Source organism: Antechinus flavipes, chromosome 4 (assembly GCF_016432865.1).
Source record: "Antechinus flavipes isolate AdamAnt ecotype Samford, QLD, Australia chromosome 4, AdamAnt_v2, whole genome shotgun sequence".
NCBI classification, from domain to species: domain Eukaryota; kingdom Metazoa; phylum Chordata; class Mammalia; order Dasyuromorphia; family Dasyuridae; genus Antechinus; species Antechinus flavipes.
The window spans coordinates 473,393,444-473,409,278 of NC_067401.1; the positions used below are offsets into that span (position 1 = coordinate 473,393,444).

General features: G+C 51.8%; 1 protein-coding gene across 7 annotated transcripts in view; it reads left to right on the plus strand.

Annotated features, from left to right (window-relative positions):
* Window positions 1-15,835, plus strand: part of LRP8 (LDL receptor related protein 8) — an 87,588-nt gene that overhangs the window by 70,257 nt on the left and 1,496 nt on the right. For all 7 annotated transcript variants that reach the window (XM_051999654.1, XM_051999655.1, XM_051999656.1 and 4 more), the window contains 6 exons: window positions 2,345-2,484; window positions 5,744-5,885; window positions 7,237-7,389; window positions 8,351-8,566; window positions 12,680-12,748; window positions 14,164-14,336. In XM_051999654.1, coding sequence (XP_051855614.1) covers window positions 2,345-2,484; window positions 5,744-5,885; window positions 7,237-7,389; window positions 8,351-8,566; window positions 12,680-12,748; window positions 14,164-14,336 — 893 coding nt within the window. The remainder of the gene's footprint in view (window positions 1-2,344; window positions 2,485-5,743; window positions 5,886-7,236; window positions 7,390-8,350; window positions 8,567-12,679; window positions 12,749-14,163; window positions 14,337-15,835) is intronic.

The following is a 15,835-nucleotide window of genomic DNA, read 5'->3' on the forward strand; positions in this document are numbered from 1 at the left end:
GGCCTTTGTCCGTGACCTCACTGGGGGTATCTTAGCAACGCTGCAGAGGGAGCCGTGGGGTGTGTAGAATATTGAGCCCCTTGCCAAGGCTGGCGTCTTCCTGAGTTCAAATCCAGCCTCAGACACTTCCCAGCCGTGTGTGCCTGGACAAGTCAGCGCAACTTGTCTGCCTCAGTTTCCTCATCTGTAAAAGGAGCTGGAGGAGGAAACAGCAAATTTCCCCGGTGTCTCTGCCAAGAAAACCCACAGTGGAGCCATGAGGAGTCAGACAGGAATAAACAACAAGGGAGCGGAGCTCAGGTGCCAGCCCAGGTTTTCCGTTCAGTTCTTTCTGTCCTAACTTGCTCCCTGCTCCTGCTCTGGTCCTGTCACTGCCTGGGCAGGCTCCCTCTCTCCGCCGTGGCCTGGGCCGCTGTTTGCAGGCTCCAGGGTTCAGGACCTGCTGTTTCCTGGGCCTCCCTCTGCTTTGGGACACTTCTGGTTGTAAGGAAGTTTTAGATTGAATCAGCCGCGCTGTGCTGAATGGCCAGACCACGGAAGTCAGAGTAAAAACCATCTCCTTGCCCCAGACTGCCCTGTGGGAGGACAGAAAAAAAGAGGTTAAAAACGGGCTCAGAGAAGAAAGGGATGAACCTTTCACCCCGTCAGCATGGATGGGGTTGTTAATAATTTTAAAAACCCCACAAGTTCCCGGGGGCAGGAGGCAGAGACGCTTCCGGCCCGCTCTTGCTCTTGCCTGCTGCCCGTCCTCAGCGTCTGACTGGTGGTGTTGGGGTAGGGGGCGGTGCCAGCGGCGCTGGGCTCTGTGTGGTGAGGGAGCTTCCTTGGCGCTGATTAGAATCCCACGGTCGGTGGGATTTGGCCGTTTGGGTCCTGGGGGCTGTCTGACGGCCACAGCCTCTTGTACCGAAGACTTCCTCCGGTGGAACGGCGGATGAGAACGATTCGTCCCAATGGCCACGAAAGCGGCTGGAGTGGCATGCTGAGGGCTTCGAGCTTGGTCGGGCAGCAGAGAGCCGAGGGTGTCCGCGGCTTCCCGAGCCATCCCTGGCGTCCTGACTTTTGTCCTGCCGGTGGACTCTGGACAGCTTTGCCCCCTGAAATCCAACTCGCGCCCAAGTCGAGACAATCACCCGTGATGTCTTTGGTCTTCTTGGAAAACAAAGGACAAACAAGTGCGGCAGGAAAGCGCTGAATTTGAAAGTCCCAGGACCTGAGTTCCAGTCTTTTCTCTTGAGTAACTCATTCAGTCACATCCCTTCTCTGGGTCTTCGTTTTCTCTTTTGTCAAATAAGTGGCAAGTCCAAGCTCTGCCTCTTGATAGCCCTGTGACATGGGGCAAGTCGCCCGTCCCCTCTGGACCACGGTTTCCTCTTCAAAAAATGAGGGGGTTAATCTAGAAGTCTTCTAGGGTCCCGGGCAGTCTGCTCTCTCTCTGCTGCTGAAGGCCCAAACGGGTTCTCGGGAGGGTGCGAGGGCTGGCTTAGTGCATTTAAGTGCCTTCTCTGCGCCAAGCAGAAGCAGCCTGGCCAGTGGGTGGAGAGCTGACCTCAGAGGCGGGAAGGCCTGAGTTCAAGTCTTGCCTCTGAAATATTTTGGTGGAGTGACCCTGGCAAGTTAGCGAAATTCTTAATGACCTCAGACCCCTCTAAAATATGAAGTTCTGCAACGAGAGCTGACCTGTATCATTGAGGCAATGTCCTCCCTACGGGTGCCCCTCCCCAAGGGAAATCACAGGCTCCAGCCTTGTCTCATATCCTGTGTACTGACCTAGGCCCCGGGGGTTCCGGGACGAAAATGGAAGAGCTGCCTCCTCAAGGGGCTTACGTCCTCCTGGAGGAGACGCCATTTGCATTTATACAAAATAAATTATGCAAAATTGTACAAAAGCAATGCAGACAACTGCTGCTGTGCAGCTTCTGGCAGCTGGAACCAAGGAGAATGAGCCAAACTTGTCATTGAGGGCACAAATACTGAGCCTTGTGGATCGAGCGGTGGGTGGGCCGGTGGGGCTGCGATCACAGGGGTGCTGAGAACGGGGCAGGACCAGAGAAAGAGGGGAGACAATGCCCATGGAGGGGATTGGGATCCAGGGGCGTTAACTTCATCCCCTCCCCCCGCCATGCTCTTAGCCGCCCATGCCTTGACTTTCTTGTTCACTTCAGTCATCCAAGGCTAAGACCTGGAATTCAGACCACCTTCCTTCTCCATTTCCTGGGCGAGTCACAGCCCTCTTTCTTCAATGGCTGGAGGAGCTGGGGCCCCCGATCGGGATGCTCCCCACCTCCTCTGCCTCGGCAGACACCGCCACCTTACCCGAACCCCTCCCTTCCTCTCCGGCCAGATTTGCTAAGCCAGCGGCTCTACTGGGTGGACTCCAAACTGCATCAGCTCTCCAGCATCGACTTCAATGGGGGCAACCGCAAGGTCCTCATCTTCTCTGTGGACACGCTGAGCCACCCCTTCGGGATTGCAGTGTTTGAGGTAAGCTGAACTCGAGCACTGAGAGGAGCCTTTGGTCAGGGGGTATCAGGACTGGGGGGGCCTGAGAACAGGGGGTGTCAGAGCTGGGAGGGAGCTTAGAACAGGGGATGTCAGGGCTGGGAAAGACTCAAGAACAGGGGATGTCAGAGATGGGAGGGAGCTTAGAACAGGGGATGTCAGGGCTAAGAAGGGCCTTTGGTTAGGGGGTGTCAGAACTGGAGGGGCCTGAGAACAGGGGATGTCAGAGTGGCATATTTTTAGGACCAAGAAAAGTCCATCTTATATTTCATAGGTTATTATAAGCCTGTGAAATATAGTTGACATACATGGCTACATTATGGCTACGTTAAAAGGTTCACTGTGAAGAATGTTGGGATGTACTGGGCTCCTTCTCTCCTGGACCACTGATACTTGTATCATAAAGCAGTCAAGCTCTCCGTCTCTTGGAGTGGTCAGGTTTACCAAGAAGCAGACTGGGAGACACTAGAAACAAATCCAGAATGATTTCCCCGTATGAGGAAGTGAGGGAGAACAGCACCAACATCTGGGAGAACCAGAAAAGGCCTCTCCTACAAGGGACCCTTGAGTGAAGCCGGGTCCCGAGGGGAGGGAGAGCAAGGCAGGTCTCGTAGGCAGCTTCCCAAAGAATCTTCAGCGCCCCCCCCCCCCGAGTCTGTGACCCCTGGGAGGTGTTAGAAATTAGGCCTGGAGACTTGCCATGGCCCGAGACTCTCCGCCTGGGTCCATCCCTCCGGTAAGGCACCTACTAGCCTTTGGCTCAGCCTCTGGACAGGCAGATTTTGTGGAACCTATAAAACAGCCAGAAAACAAGAGCCTCATATGACCTCTCTCCAGCGTGTTTTCCCAGGAAGGGCTAAAGAACCGCAAATTAGCAGTCCGCGTTGTCGTCCATTTTTATTTATCTTGTTAAACCTTTCCCGTAACGTCTGGTTCGGGCTGCGCTCAGAGTTTCGCAGCTGCCTGGGAGGCAACGGCAAGGACTTTGACCCCGCGGGCCTGGAAGGCCCCCTGAAGCCCCGTCAGGCGCCATCTCTCCAGCTCCGGAGGTGTCCGTGCCTTTTTAAATCTGAGGCCGGACATCCTGCCACCATGCTAACTACGCGGGCATCCACCATGGGGGCCTCAAGGCAGCGCCCGGGGCCGGCCTGTAACCACTGGAAGAACGCCCCTGTCTCAGCCCAGGGTTGGGAAATGGTGCTTCTGCCCACGGCAAAATGAACCGACTGGAGAATCATAGAGAGGAGGAGAGGAGAGAGAGGGAGGATCAAAGGCACCCAAATGTTCAGGCTTAGAAAGGGCTTTACCCACATGGTCTGGTTTGATCCTCAGCAGATCTGGGAGGTCGGTACGGTGGATGTCATCGTCTCGTTTTTACAAAATAACGATCCGTCGCCTGTGTGCTCCCAAGGCTGCTGCCATCGTGGCTGCCCTGTTCTGCATGTGACGGTCACCGTCCTCCTAAACGCAGCCCCCAGAACGCGACACAGCACCCCAGGTGGGGTCTGAGCAGGGCCGGGCATGGTCATCACCCCTAGTTCCAGACCCTTTGCTTCACCAACTGCCCCATCCCCCTCTCCCACCTCATTTCCCTCTCTTTCCCCACAAGGCTGGCTTGGTTGTGCCCAGGAAGGCTCGTCATTTATGTAGATTTGATTTTCCATCCTGTAACTTTGGTGGAATTATTGTTTTAATTAATTTTGAGTTAACTCTCCGGGATTTTCTAAGTGGAGCATGATCTATAAAAAGCCATCATTTAGTTTCTTCCGCTAACTGACTTTTGGATGATATAAGTCTAGAATTGGCTAAAAATCTTTGCAGAGTCTTCTCTTCCCCCCCTCCCCAAACATCAGGCACCTGCCCTTTTGCAGTCTGCTGCCCATTTCCTGCCCACCATGATGGTTCAGTTGGTGTGGGAGAAATCTTGGCAGCTGAGCCTCCCTCTTGGTCCCGTTGGGTTGGGCCAGGAGACTTGGGCTCCCAGAGGATGACTAGCTATATTCCCTAGACGTTCCCCATCTATCTGGGGTATCAGCTTCCCTTCGGCCATTTTTCTATTGTCCTTTCCAGTCCAAAGACTCTTCTCTGTGGCAGAGGATACTGGGAGAGAAATAACAAAAGAAATAGAAAATTGAAGCAGCTGTTGCTTCTTTCCTCAGTCCCCCATCATCGTCCATGTCATTATTGTTCTTGGAGAACAAACAGCTGCCTCCTCTCCAGAGAGTCGGACTCCCGGCTCCTTGGGAAGAAACCGAGATGAGTCTCACGTCTCCCCGGTTTTCATTAGACCTTTTTGTTTATCTCCTCACTGTCATGTTTTTCATCCCACCAGACTCCTAACACAAAGGTCAAGATATCTCTTGCTTGTTTTTGCTTTTATGTTGAAACCCTCCTTTCTTTTAAAAAATGTTTATTCTGAACGTGGCCCTTTCTCCTCTCCCCGGTGAGCCATCCTTTGTCACAAAGAATAAATAGAGGAGGAAGAAAGGAGAATAATTCAGCAAAATTAACCATCATTCTATTGCCTCGATTCTGCAAGTAAAAAGGGAGAGAGTTGCATTTGCTCAGCAATTCTTTGGGCTAAAGCTTGGACATTACAACTACAGGCTCAGGCTGCTGTTCTACCCATTTACATGATTGGAATTGTGGTTATGTTGTTTCCAGGTTATTTTTCACTTTGCATCCGTTCAGATAATCTTCCTATTCATCACCCTGGCTGCCTGTGGACAGCGCCTATGGCCGCCTATGGTAGTGTCATAGTGCACAGGGCACTTCAGATATTAACTGTATGATCCTGGGCAAGTCACTTCACGTCTGTCTACCTCAGTTTCCACATCTGTAAAATGGGGCTCATACAGCATTTAATTCACAGGGTAGAGTCAAATAAAATCCCATTTGTGCCTTACACTGGGTAGGTACTTAAGCAATGCTTCCCTGTCCAAATGGTTTCATGATCCAGCCCATCACCCCATACTAGGCACTTTGCTCAGGAGTCATGGGTCCGCCTCCCTAATTTGGCAGAGGACAAAGCTGAGGGCCCAGAGAAAAGAAGGAACTTAAACACTGATTAAGCGCTTACCATGTGCCAGCCGCCGTGCCAAGTGCTGGGCAGTAGAAAGGCGGCAAAAGGCTCTCGAGGATCTCCCAGTCCAATGGAGAGTTGGTGACTGGCAGAAGGGGACGGGGGGTTCTGGGAGAGCTCAAGCGGAGATCCCTCATGTCTTCCGCCTGTGTCTCCCAGGACAAGGTGTTCTGGACGGACCTGGAGAACGAAGCCATCTTCAGCGCCAACCGACTGAACGGCCTCGAAATCTCCGTCCTGGCCGAGAACCTCAACAACCCTCACGACATCGTCATCTTCCACGAACTGAAGCAGCCGAAAGGTAGGCGGCGACTCCCCGGGGAGGTGCCCACACCGTACCCCTTCCCCCTGGCCTCGGGCTCCCTCTCTGCCTTCTCACCAGCCCACTTAGCTGCTCAGCCTCGGCTTAGAGCTAGGAGATGCATTGGTTCCCTTTTTGAATTTACGTAAATCTCTCAGCTAACACATCTGCAAAATGGGTACAGTAGGTTTCCCATACCCACCCCTGGGACTCCTGAGTCAAATGAGAGCCTCCGTGTCAGGCAGTTTATAACCTATGGCCCCACAGAGATGGGAGAGATGTTCTAAAGGTTCCAGAGCTTCTCCACCTCAGGGAGGGCTGATCCCTGTCTCATCCTGCAGTAGTAACTTAGATGATTTCTGGGCAGCTGTAATCCGGGCATGCTTCGGGATCTTTCTTGGGAATCAATGTTTTTTTGTATTGAAAATTTATTTTTGTTATTAAAGCTTTTTATTTTCAAAATATATGCATGGATAATTGTTAACATTCTCCCTTGCAAAACCTTGTGTTCCTGATTGTTCCCCCCTTCCCCTGGACGGCAAGTGATCCGATACATGTTAAATATGGGCGATTTGTCTACATATCCTTCCACCCTTTCTGTGCTGCACAAGAAATAGGGGATCAGTATTTTGAAGGGCGTTTCTGTCCTCAGTTTTTGGAGGCATTTAGGTCATTGAGCCCGCTCTGGGGAAGAAGGGGGATGTGGGAACTGTCTCACTTCTGCTCCATGCTGGAGGGAACCAGGCTCGCTCTTGGAGGGGAACATTAGGGGCGGTGGGGGCAGTCTCCGGACTCCCACCTGACAGGAGGTGGGCATCCCTAACAGTCCCCACGGAGAACGGGCCTCCTGAATGGGGACGGCTTGCATCCTGCAGAGCCTGGGTGGCCTTGTGGTGAGCATGGGCTGGTGGGAGTTCTTGGAACAATGAATTAAGCCAGGTCACCTCGGAGGTCCAGCCCAGCTCAGAGATAATAAGCAGGATTCGCAAAGCAATGGGGCATGGCTTCTCCTCTGAGCCCCAGGAGGCCGGTATTGTTACTGTCCCTATTTTTCAAATAAGAAAACTGAGGCAGAGGCTGCGAGAGCCGCCGAGGGCCACACAGTTAGGAAGAGCCTGAGGCTGTGTCCTGTCTCCAGGCCACTTGTTGGACAAGCAGACCCCTTTTGTACAGCTTCTGAGGTCCCTAAAACTCAGGGAATGGGAGCCCTGAGCTTGGAGCCGGGCTGCCTTCCTGACCCCGGTCCCCACCTTCTCAAGGGGGCTGCGAGGATGTCCAGAGGGGAGGGTCTCCTCCAGCCCTAGCCCTGGAGCCCCCCCTCTGAGCCGCCACCCCATTCTCTCCTCCTCAGCTCCCGACGCCTGTGAGCAGAGCTTCCAGCCCAACGGTGGCTGTGAATACCTGTGCCTTCCTGCCCCCCAGATCTCCATCCATTCCCCCAAGTACACCTGTGCCTGCCCCGACTCCATGTGGCTGGGCCCGGATATGAAGAGGTGCTATCGAGGTAAGAGGAGGGAGCGGGGCAGGGATTCTTGGTCCCAGGCCTCCCGTCCCCTTCCCCGTCTGTGCCCCCCGCTTACTGGAGCTCTGAGGGGAGAGGTCATCAGCGGCAGATCCGCCATCAGGACAGATGTCCGGAGGTGGGAGAGGGAAGGTCCCGTCTGTGGAACAGCCAGTAGCCCGCTTCAGCTCAGCTGCTGAACGTGTGAAGGGGAGAAACGAAGCACATATTAAGTTCCTGCTGTGTGCCGGGCATTTTATAAGTATTATCTCATTTGGCCAACGTTGGAGGATGGATAAAGATAGACCCAGATGGAGCAAGGCTTTGAGTTCCAAGGCAGAGCGTTTCTATTTTATACAGCTCACATTCATCATTGGTTTGAAGTCAAATGAATAAAAAGGCATTCATTAAACTCCTATTGTGTACCATCCTCTTAGTATTATATGATCCTGAAGTTAGATGTAGGAGGTTTCTTGATGAGGAAACTGAGGCGAAGGGAAGTTAATTGTCTTGTCAATGGTGACAAAAGAATCGGATGAGTGTCTGGAGAATTAAGAAATCGGGTGTAGCTGCTTGAAAAGCCCCTTCCAGAAGTGATGGTTCTGGTGACTTACTGTGGCCCCGAGGAAGAGGTGGTGATAGGGAAGGGCAGAAGGGCAGAGGGCAAGATGCTAGGAGTAGAGATATGGTCGGGGAAGCATGGCTCGAGACTGGCCAATACAGGCATTTAGGTCGGCTTGTGTAAGACTGTCCATTCGTTCATTCTGCTCCATGCTGGAGGGAACCAGGCCCGCTCTTTGAGCACCCCTCAAAGTGATTTATCAGACAATCAGCACTGATTAGATGCCTACTGTATGCCCTGCATGATGTTAGTCCCATGATCTGGTCAGCAAGGCTAGGTTGAGCTTCAGTGGTTCCTACATCCAGGGAGAGGCGAGGCTGACCTTTGCCCTTCCCCCCACAGCCCCTCCATCTACCTCAACAACGACATCGCCCTCCACCGCCGCGAGGACCCCAGGCACAAGTCTCGGCCCTGGCCCCTTCTCCCTGCCAGGCCACACGAGGAATCAGAGCTCCGGAGACGCCTCGCTGAGCGTGGGGACGGCCCCCAGTGAGCCCACCATTAGCGCATCTTCACGGGGGGTTCCCACGCCAGGAAACAGCAACCACTCACAGCATTGTAAGAATTTCTGCTCCTCTGTTTTGGATGGGGGAAGGGGAGAAGAACACATCAATGGGAAGTGGTGGGGGAGATGGACTAACTGGTGCATGGCCATGCCTGGCCTGGAGGGGGCCACGAGGTCCTACCTTGGGGAGAAGGGCAGGGGTACAGTGGGAAGCCTCCCACCCTTGCCATCAGAAGATGAGACTGGGGCCCAGCTGTACCCCTGTGGGTGTGATCTCAGGCTCCGGGCCTCAGTCTTCTCATGGAAGGGTCAGGGCTCCCATAGGAGCCGCCCAGTCTCCTGCTTGACATGGTGGGCTCGGTGGCCTTTCTGACCGGGAGCTTCTGGGGTGTTAATAATAAGACGGCTCACATTCCCATGAGCCTTTGGGCACCCTGCCTGTGCTTATCATGTTCTCTCATGAAGTCTCAGAAGGGGAAGGGAAGGTGCCTTTATCCTCAGTTTGTACGTGAGAAGAGGGGCTCAGAGACATTAAGTGGCTTACTGAAGTCACACACCAGTGAATGTTTGAGATAGGATTTGAACCTGGGCCTCCGGTTCCAAGTCTGGTGAGCTCATGTGTTCCCAATACTGAGGCCCCTCCCAGCCCTGACATTCCCCCACCCCCGGTGGCTGGAAGCCACAGAAGCTCACCCACACTGCCTTCACCCCAGGGTGCCCGCCTGACTTCCTGTAAAAGTTATCCCCAGATATTTGTCCCTATTCCCCCTGTCTGCCCAGGCCTTGGCCCAGCCCCCAGATGGAAATAATTAAATTCAGAGCTTATTAAAATGTTAGGCACAGTAATTGTCACCGTTTGAAATGTCCTGTCTCATTAGCTAGTGAATGTCTTTTTAATTGAGTTACCTGCCAGGGGGAATTCATTTAAGAGGATAAGCTCTCTTGGAAATCATTTTCCTCGCACCGCTGACCCCGTCCACAGCTGTGGAGGGTGGGACCGGGAAGGTCCTAGTCTGATGCGGCTCCGTTTGTCTCTGGGAACCCCGCTTCCAGTTCTGCCCCAATGCCTTCACCCCAGGAGTCCTGATGTGGGAGGACGCTAGCAGCCCCGTGCCTGAGTTTTATCGGTGTTCCTCTGGCTACAGAGACGAGCGTGGCAGCCGCGCTCTCAGGTTACACTTCACTGGGTCTGTTTTGCACTTCATATGCATAACATTTCTTGTTTTCTCAATAGGTGAGAGAAGGGATTAAGAAAGGGGGAGAATTTGGAACTAAAAATAAAAATAAATAAAATAAAACTTGCAGAGCCTGGGAGTCCTGCAGGCTTTGCATCATTACCACATACCCTGGAGAGGCGGACACCCCCCCTTTCCCCAAGAGAGGCAGCTGAGCACTGGGATCGCTTGCTATGTGTGTCTGTCAAGGCATTCCCTCTCTCTGACCCTCAGTTTATTTATCTGTAAAATTATAATAATAGGTCTCACCTACTTCCATGGGTTATTGTTGGGATGCACTTTATGGACCTTTAATATGTTGTACGCATGAGTTGTTCACAGACAGCCATAGAATTTCAAGTTAGAAAGGAGCGTGGAGGTCTTTTGGTGCAACCCCTTTATTTTACAGTTGAGAAAACCAAGGCCCAAGGGAGGGGAAGTGACTAGCTAACAGTCAACAGAGCCTGGATTATGATAATTATTATATTTACTTCCACTTTAAGAGATCTAGGATCTTTTGAAAACATACCCATCTTTTTCTGGTTTGTCCTTGCCAGGTTTGAAGATCAGAAATTTATTTGCTTCCTAGAAACAATGAAATAAGATGACTTCTTTTTATTTTTGAGAAAATGATACAGTATAGGGATTATTTGTTCTTTTAGTTTTTCATAGAATTCTCTTGTGAATACAAGATGATTTTCTTGATATTTCTTAATAGCTTGTTCATTTTCTCTTGAGATAGGTAGGTCTATTTTTGCCGTGTTAATTTGAGTGTTGCATCCTTTTGTAAATATTTTTATGTTCTCTATAAATCTGTTCTCTATATTTTATATGATCCTTTCTTTTGCTGGCATTTTTTTGTATCAAGTTATGTTTTAGTTGGTGGAATAAAATCCACTAATGCAGATTGGCAAATTTTCTATAATTTATAGTCTGAGAGTAATATCTGGAGCATTAAAGGAACAAGTGACTTGCTCAGGGTCACATAACCAGAATCTGTCAGAGATGAGTCTTAAATCCAGGTTTAACTGATTCAAAGCTGGCTGATTGCTCTTCTACCAGTTTTCATTCTTTCTGGAATTTTTGTCAAGATGCTGCTCTTTCCGTTTTGGTCATTAGATTGTCCTTTTGCTTTTGAGAGAATTTGCTAATGGTTTGTCGATCTTATCGGCCTTTTCTAATGACTGGTTTTTGTTTTCTTCATCAATCCAATTATTCTTTAATTTTTTATTTATTGATTTGCCTTTTACTGTAATGATTTCCTGTTTGGTACTTGTTATTATTATCTATTTTGTTCCTTTTCTAATTTATGTAATAGTTAATTCCACTCTTAAATATTCTTTTTCCCTTTCTGTTTTAATGAATATGGAGTACGGAAATTTGCTTCTGAGTACTGTTTTGGCTGCATCCTTTAAATTTGAATGGGTAGCATTTATGTTGTCATCTTTAATATTATTTATTATCGTTTGCATTATTTGTTGACCCGGGAATTCTTTAAGAAATAATATTTCTTTCAGTTTGCATATAAGCCAGAATTTTTAAGAGCCGTTTCCTTGTTAATTACTATCTTCATTGCTTTATAATCTATGAACAGTGTTTACAGTGTCCGCCCTTTCGAGTTTAAAATGCACACAACAGACCCTCTATTGATACATACTGTGATCTTCTCTATGTCTGAGTCAATGGTTTCATGAACTGTTGTAATGAAAAAATATCCCTTGGGTCCCAGCGTCCTGTTGCCCAGCAGGGCTGGTCTTGGGCAGCGGACCCCTGCGTCATTCACACCCTCTCCACTTGCAGAAGCAGAGCCCAAGCCACGGAATAGGAGAGACCATGGAGGGAAGCCCGGGTGTAGCTCCCTCCTCAAGGATGTTCTTAACAGAGACCCTGCCCTGAGTAGGATCCCTGCAGACATTCTGCCTGCCTGCCCTCCTCCCAGTCTGACCAGGATTTCTCTCTCCCCAGTCTCTGGGCTAGAAGGGAGCTGCTCATCTCTCTAAGTTCCTTTTTGGGGGTGAGGTTTCCGTGAGGCGTGAGTCAGGTGTTTAGCCTGAAGCTCATTGGCCCACAGTGGGGCCTTCTTTGGGGCTCCTGTTGGGGAGCCAATGTGCTTAGAGGAGGAGCCAGCAGAGCTTTGACAGTGAAAATGGACAGAACAGCTTTTGGAATAAAGAAGCAGGGGCAGCCAGGTGGTGCAGTGGTCAGAGCACCGGCCCCGAGTTCAGATCCAGCCTCAGAATTTGACCCTAGTTGTATGACCCCAGACAAGTCCCTTAACCCCAGCTGCTTTGCCAAATAAAAAGAAAAAACAAAGAACCAGATCTTCCTCCTCCAAGAAAATTAGGGACCTCCCAAGTGGGAAAGTTGAGGGGTGTAAACATCTATAAACCGGAGATTGTATGTAGACTTCTAAATATAGAGGTAGCTGACCTGTTCATAGTCACATATCACCAGCAGGATTTGAACCCAGGCCCGCTACCTTTTGAACCCAGAGCATGGCAAGGTTGGCCACCATTCTAGTCTAGCCAAAGGTTCATGCTTCCCTGGGTGTGTGGGGCACGGTACCAGCGTGGGACCACTAGGTGGCGCCATAGAGCACAGAACCCTGCGCCTGCCTGGCCTGGGATACTTTGTAGTTGTGCTCTCCCAGTCTAGGCCCTGCAGGCCCAGGCCCTCCTAGTCCCACGCTGTCTAGGCCCTCCCAGTCCCAGGCCATCCAGGCCCTTTCAGTCCAGGCCCTCCTAGTCCCAGGCCCTTTCAGTCCAGGCCCTCCCAGTCCCACGCTGTCCAGGCCCTCCCAGTCCCATGCTGTCCAGGCCCTTTCAGTCCAGGCCCTCCCAGTCCCAGGCCCTCTCAGTCTCAGGCTGTCCAGGCCCTCCCAGGCCCACTGGCTTTCTCTTCTGCCACCTTGGAGTGGGGAGGGGACTTACTGTGCGTTTCTGCCTCTTGCAGATGGGACCATGGGGGGCAAGCTGGTCTCCACGGCCACGGCCGCTGTCATCGGCATCATCGTCCCTGTGGGTAAGTGTCCCTTCCCGGTCCTTTGGGCCTGGGTGGGTGGGGGGATGGGGAGAACGGGTCCCACCTTCTGTGCCTCCCCTTTGCCCTAAGTTTGTGGGGCTCCCTCGTCCTGGAGAGAGCGTGATTCCTATTGGGCAGCCTTCTGCTGCACGGGGCTACAGAGACTTGGCGGGGGCTCAGGCCTTTCTCTGAGATGAGAAGGATCTGGGGCACCCCCCAAATCAACTTAATCCTTGGGTGTGGCTAGACTTGGGGAGGAAGTGGGGGTGCTCTGGGCTCAGGCCACATGGAGAGGACCCCGTCCAGCTCTGGCCGCCACATCTCAGGAGGGACATGGACAGAGCCTGCGCCTGTTCGGAGAAGGGAGATGGGGGGAGAGGGGGGCAGGGAGAGCAAAGCCAGGGGGATGAGGCGGAGGAGCTTGGCAGGGTGGGCAGAGAGCTTTGGCTAAGATTGTTAGCTGATAAGCACCGATGAAGTGCCTGCTGTGTGCCAGGCACTGTTCTAAGCGCCGGGAATAGGAACAAAGGCAGAAAAACAGACCTGCCCTCAAAGATCCCCCCCCCCCCAAACTCTGTTCCACAGGGAAGAGGGCAAGCAAACAAACAGATAAAAATCTGGCCCACAGCAGAATCGGCAGGGAGGAGTCAGCTCCACTGGGAAAGGCGGCTGGTGGTGGTGGTGGGGGGTGGTTTCTGGGATTTGAAGGGAAAGAAAAGTCACTGAATCAGGAGACATTGGGGGGGCGCCTAAGTCTCTGGACCAAGCAGGATTTTACATCTAGTTCTGGAGGTTCCTGAATGGGGGAGTGACAGGAGAAAGCTGCTGGGTAAAGGCTGGGATGGGGCAGGGAGAGCCCGGGGTTGGGCAAACCCACCAGCAGCTCTTAAGTATTAGGGGAGGAGGAGCTGAGCTGGGGGGTAGGGGGGGCGGCAGAAGAGGGCAAACCAAACAGAAGTTGAGGTGGGATGAGAGGATTTGACCGAAGATTAGTTCTGGGCGGGGTGAGAGACGGTGGGGGTGCCTGGGTGACACTAAGATCAGGTGACTGGGAGCAAGGACCAGGAGGAGGATGGTTCTGTTTTGGACTTCTTGATGCTGAGAAGCCAAAGGGCATCCACGTATTCAGGGAGAGACGCCCCCAAGGAGTTGGCAAGGCCTTGCCCTGGAGGACAGAATTAAGAATCATAAGAGGAAGTTACAGGGAGCCTCAGGAAAGATCCAGTCTCAAGCTGCCCCATTTTGGGGTGGGGAATGAGATCTGTAAGCAGAGGCCAGATGGCCCCTTGCAAGGAATGTGCTAGGGGTCTAGGTCTCTTCTGGGTCTAGAAAGCTCTGAGCCTGGGCCAAGGTGGGAGCCCCTCGGAGTGCCCGGGCTGACGCGTCCCCTCTCTCCACCATCCGCACGCGTGCAGGGGTCATCGCCTTGCTGGGCATGAGTGGCTACCTGATCTGGAGGAACTGGAAGAGGAAGAACACAAAAAGTATGAACTTTGACAACCCCGTGTACCGGAAGACGACGGAGGAGGAAGATGAAGATGAGATCCACATCGGGAGGACGGCACAAATTGGGCACGTCTACCCCGCTGTGAGTGTCCTTGGAGAGCAACAGAGGAGGGAGGGTCCTCTCTCATGAGCTCGGCGTGCTCCCCCACTCTTCTTCCTGCCCTTATTCTTTGCTTCCTTCCCCTCTCTTAGCTTTTTCCCTCTGTCTGTCTCCCCCCTTCTCTTAGCTTTTTCCCTGTGTCTGTCTCCCTCCTTCTCTTTGTTCCTTCTCTCCCTTTTTCCTCCCCTCTTTTCCTCCCCTTTTCTCTCTCCTTTCTCCTCTCCTTTTCCCTTTTTCTCTTTTTCCTCTCATTTCTCTTCCTCCTCCTCTCCCATTCCCCTCTTTCTTTCACCCTCCTTCTACCCTGTTTTCTCTTCTTCCTGTTCCTTCCTCTTTTCTTCTATCTTCCTCTTCTGCTTTGACTCCCTTCCTCCCATTTTCTCTCTTTTCCTCCCCTTTCTCCTTTTCTCTCTCCCATCTCTCTGTCCTTCCTTCTCTCCCCTTTTCTCTTTCTCTCTTTTCCTTTGCTCTCTCTTCCTCCTTCTCTCCCATTCCTCTCCTTCTCTTACCCTTCTTCCGCCCTTCTTCCTCTTCCTTCCTCTCTTCTTCTATCTTCCCTTTCTGGTTTGACTCCTTTCCTCCCATTTTCTCTCTTTTCCTTCTCTTTTCCATTTCTCAGTGACTCTAATTATTAGGAAGTTTTTCTTTGTCCCAGAATCACCAAATTTGAGAATTCAAAGGGAGGTCAGTGGCCACTAGTCCAATGCGGTCCCCAAAAGAGCTCCCATAACAATACAAATGAATGAATTCAAGAAAGATTTATTATGTGCTTACTATGTGCCGAGCACTGGGGGTGCCAGAGTAAAGGGCAAGTGGTCTCTGTTCTCAGAAAGACGCACATCTGGGAGGTTTCTGCTGCTGCGAGTCAGTCAGAAAGATCCCATGGTCCTCAGAGAGTAGCAGCCAAGGGGACTGGATCACCCCCTTCTTTGTGACGAAAATCCATTCTGAGATTGGATCACTAGAAGGTGACGAGGGTTTTGGTGTGTCTGCCAAGGGCTCTGGTCCCTGGAGAGGCAGCATGGCTGTGTGTGTTTCCCCAAACTTTGCTCCCCCGGAGCACTGGACTATGAAGCCTCTGCTAGAAGCCTCCCCGGGGGGCGGAAGCCCAGCCCCTCTCGAGGCAGCCCAAGGCCTTTTTGGGGCGGCTTCCTTCCCTCATCAGCGGGCCTCTTGTTCCTGGCATTACCCTTTGGGGACAGAAGGAGATTTTTCCTTCTCCCACGAGCCAAGCATTTGAGAGAGAGACTTGAAGTCTGCAGCGTCTCTCTCCTGAGTCCTTTCTCCTCCATGCCCTCCATGCTCACCATGCCCATTGGAGGTGCCATAGGTAGTCACCAGGCCTTTGATGCCCTGATTGCCCTCTTTTGTCGAACTTCAGTTTGACCAACATTGACCTTTAACAACCACAATCTGGATCCTATCACACAACCAGTTTCAAAGCTCCCTAATAGAGAACTTGGAGCTAAAATCTCTTCATT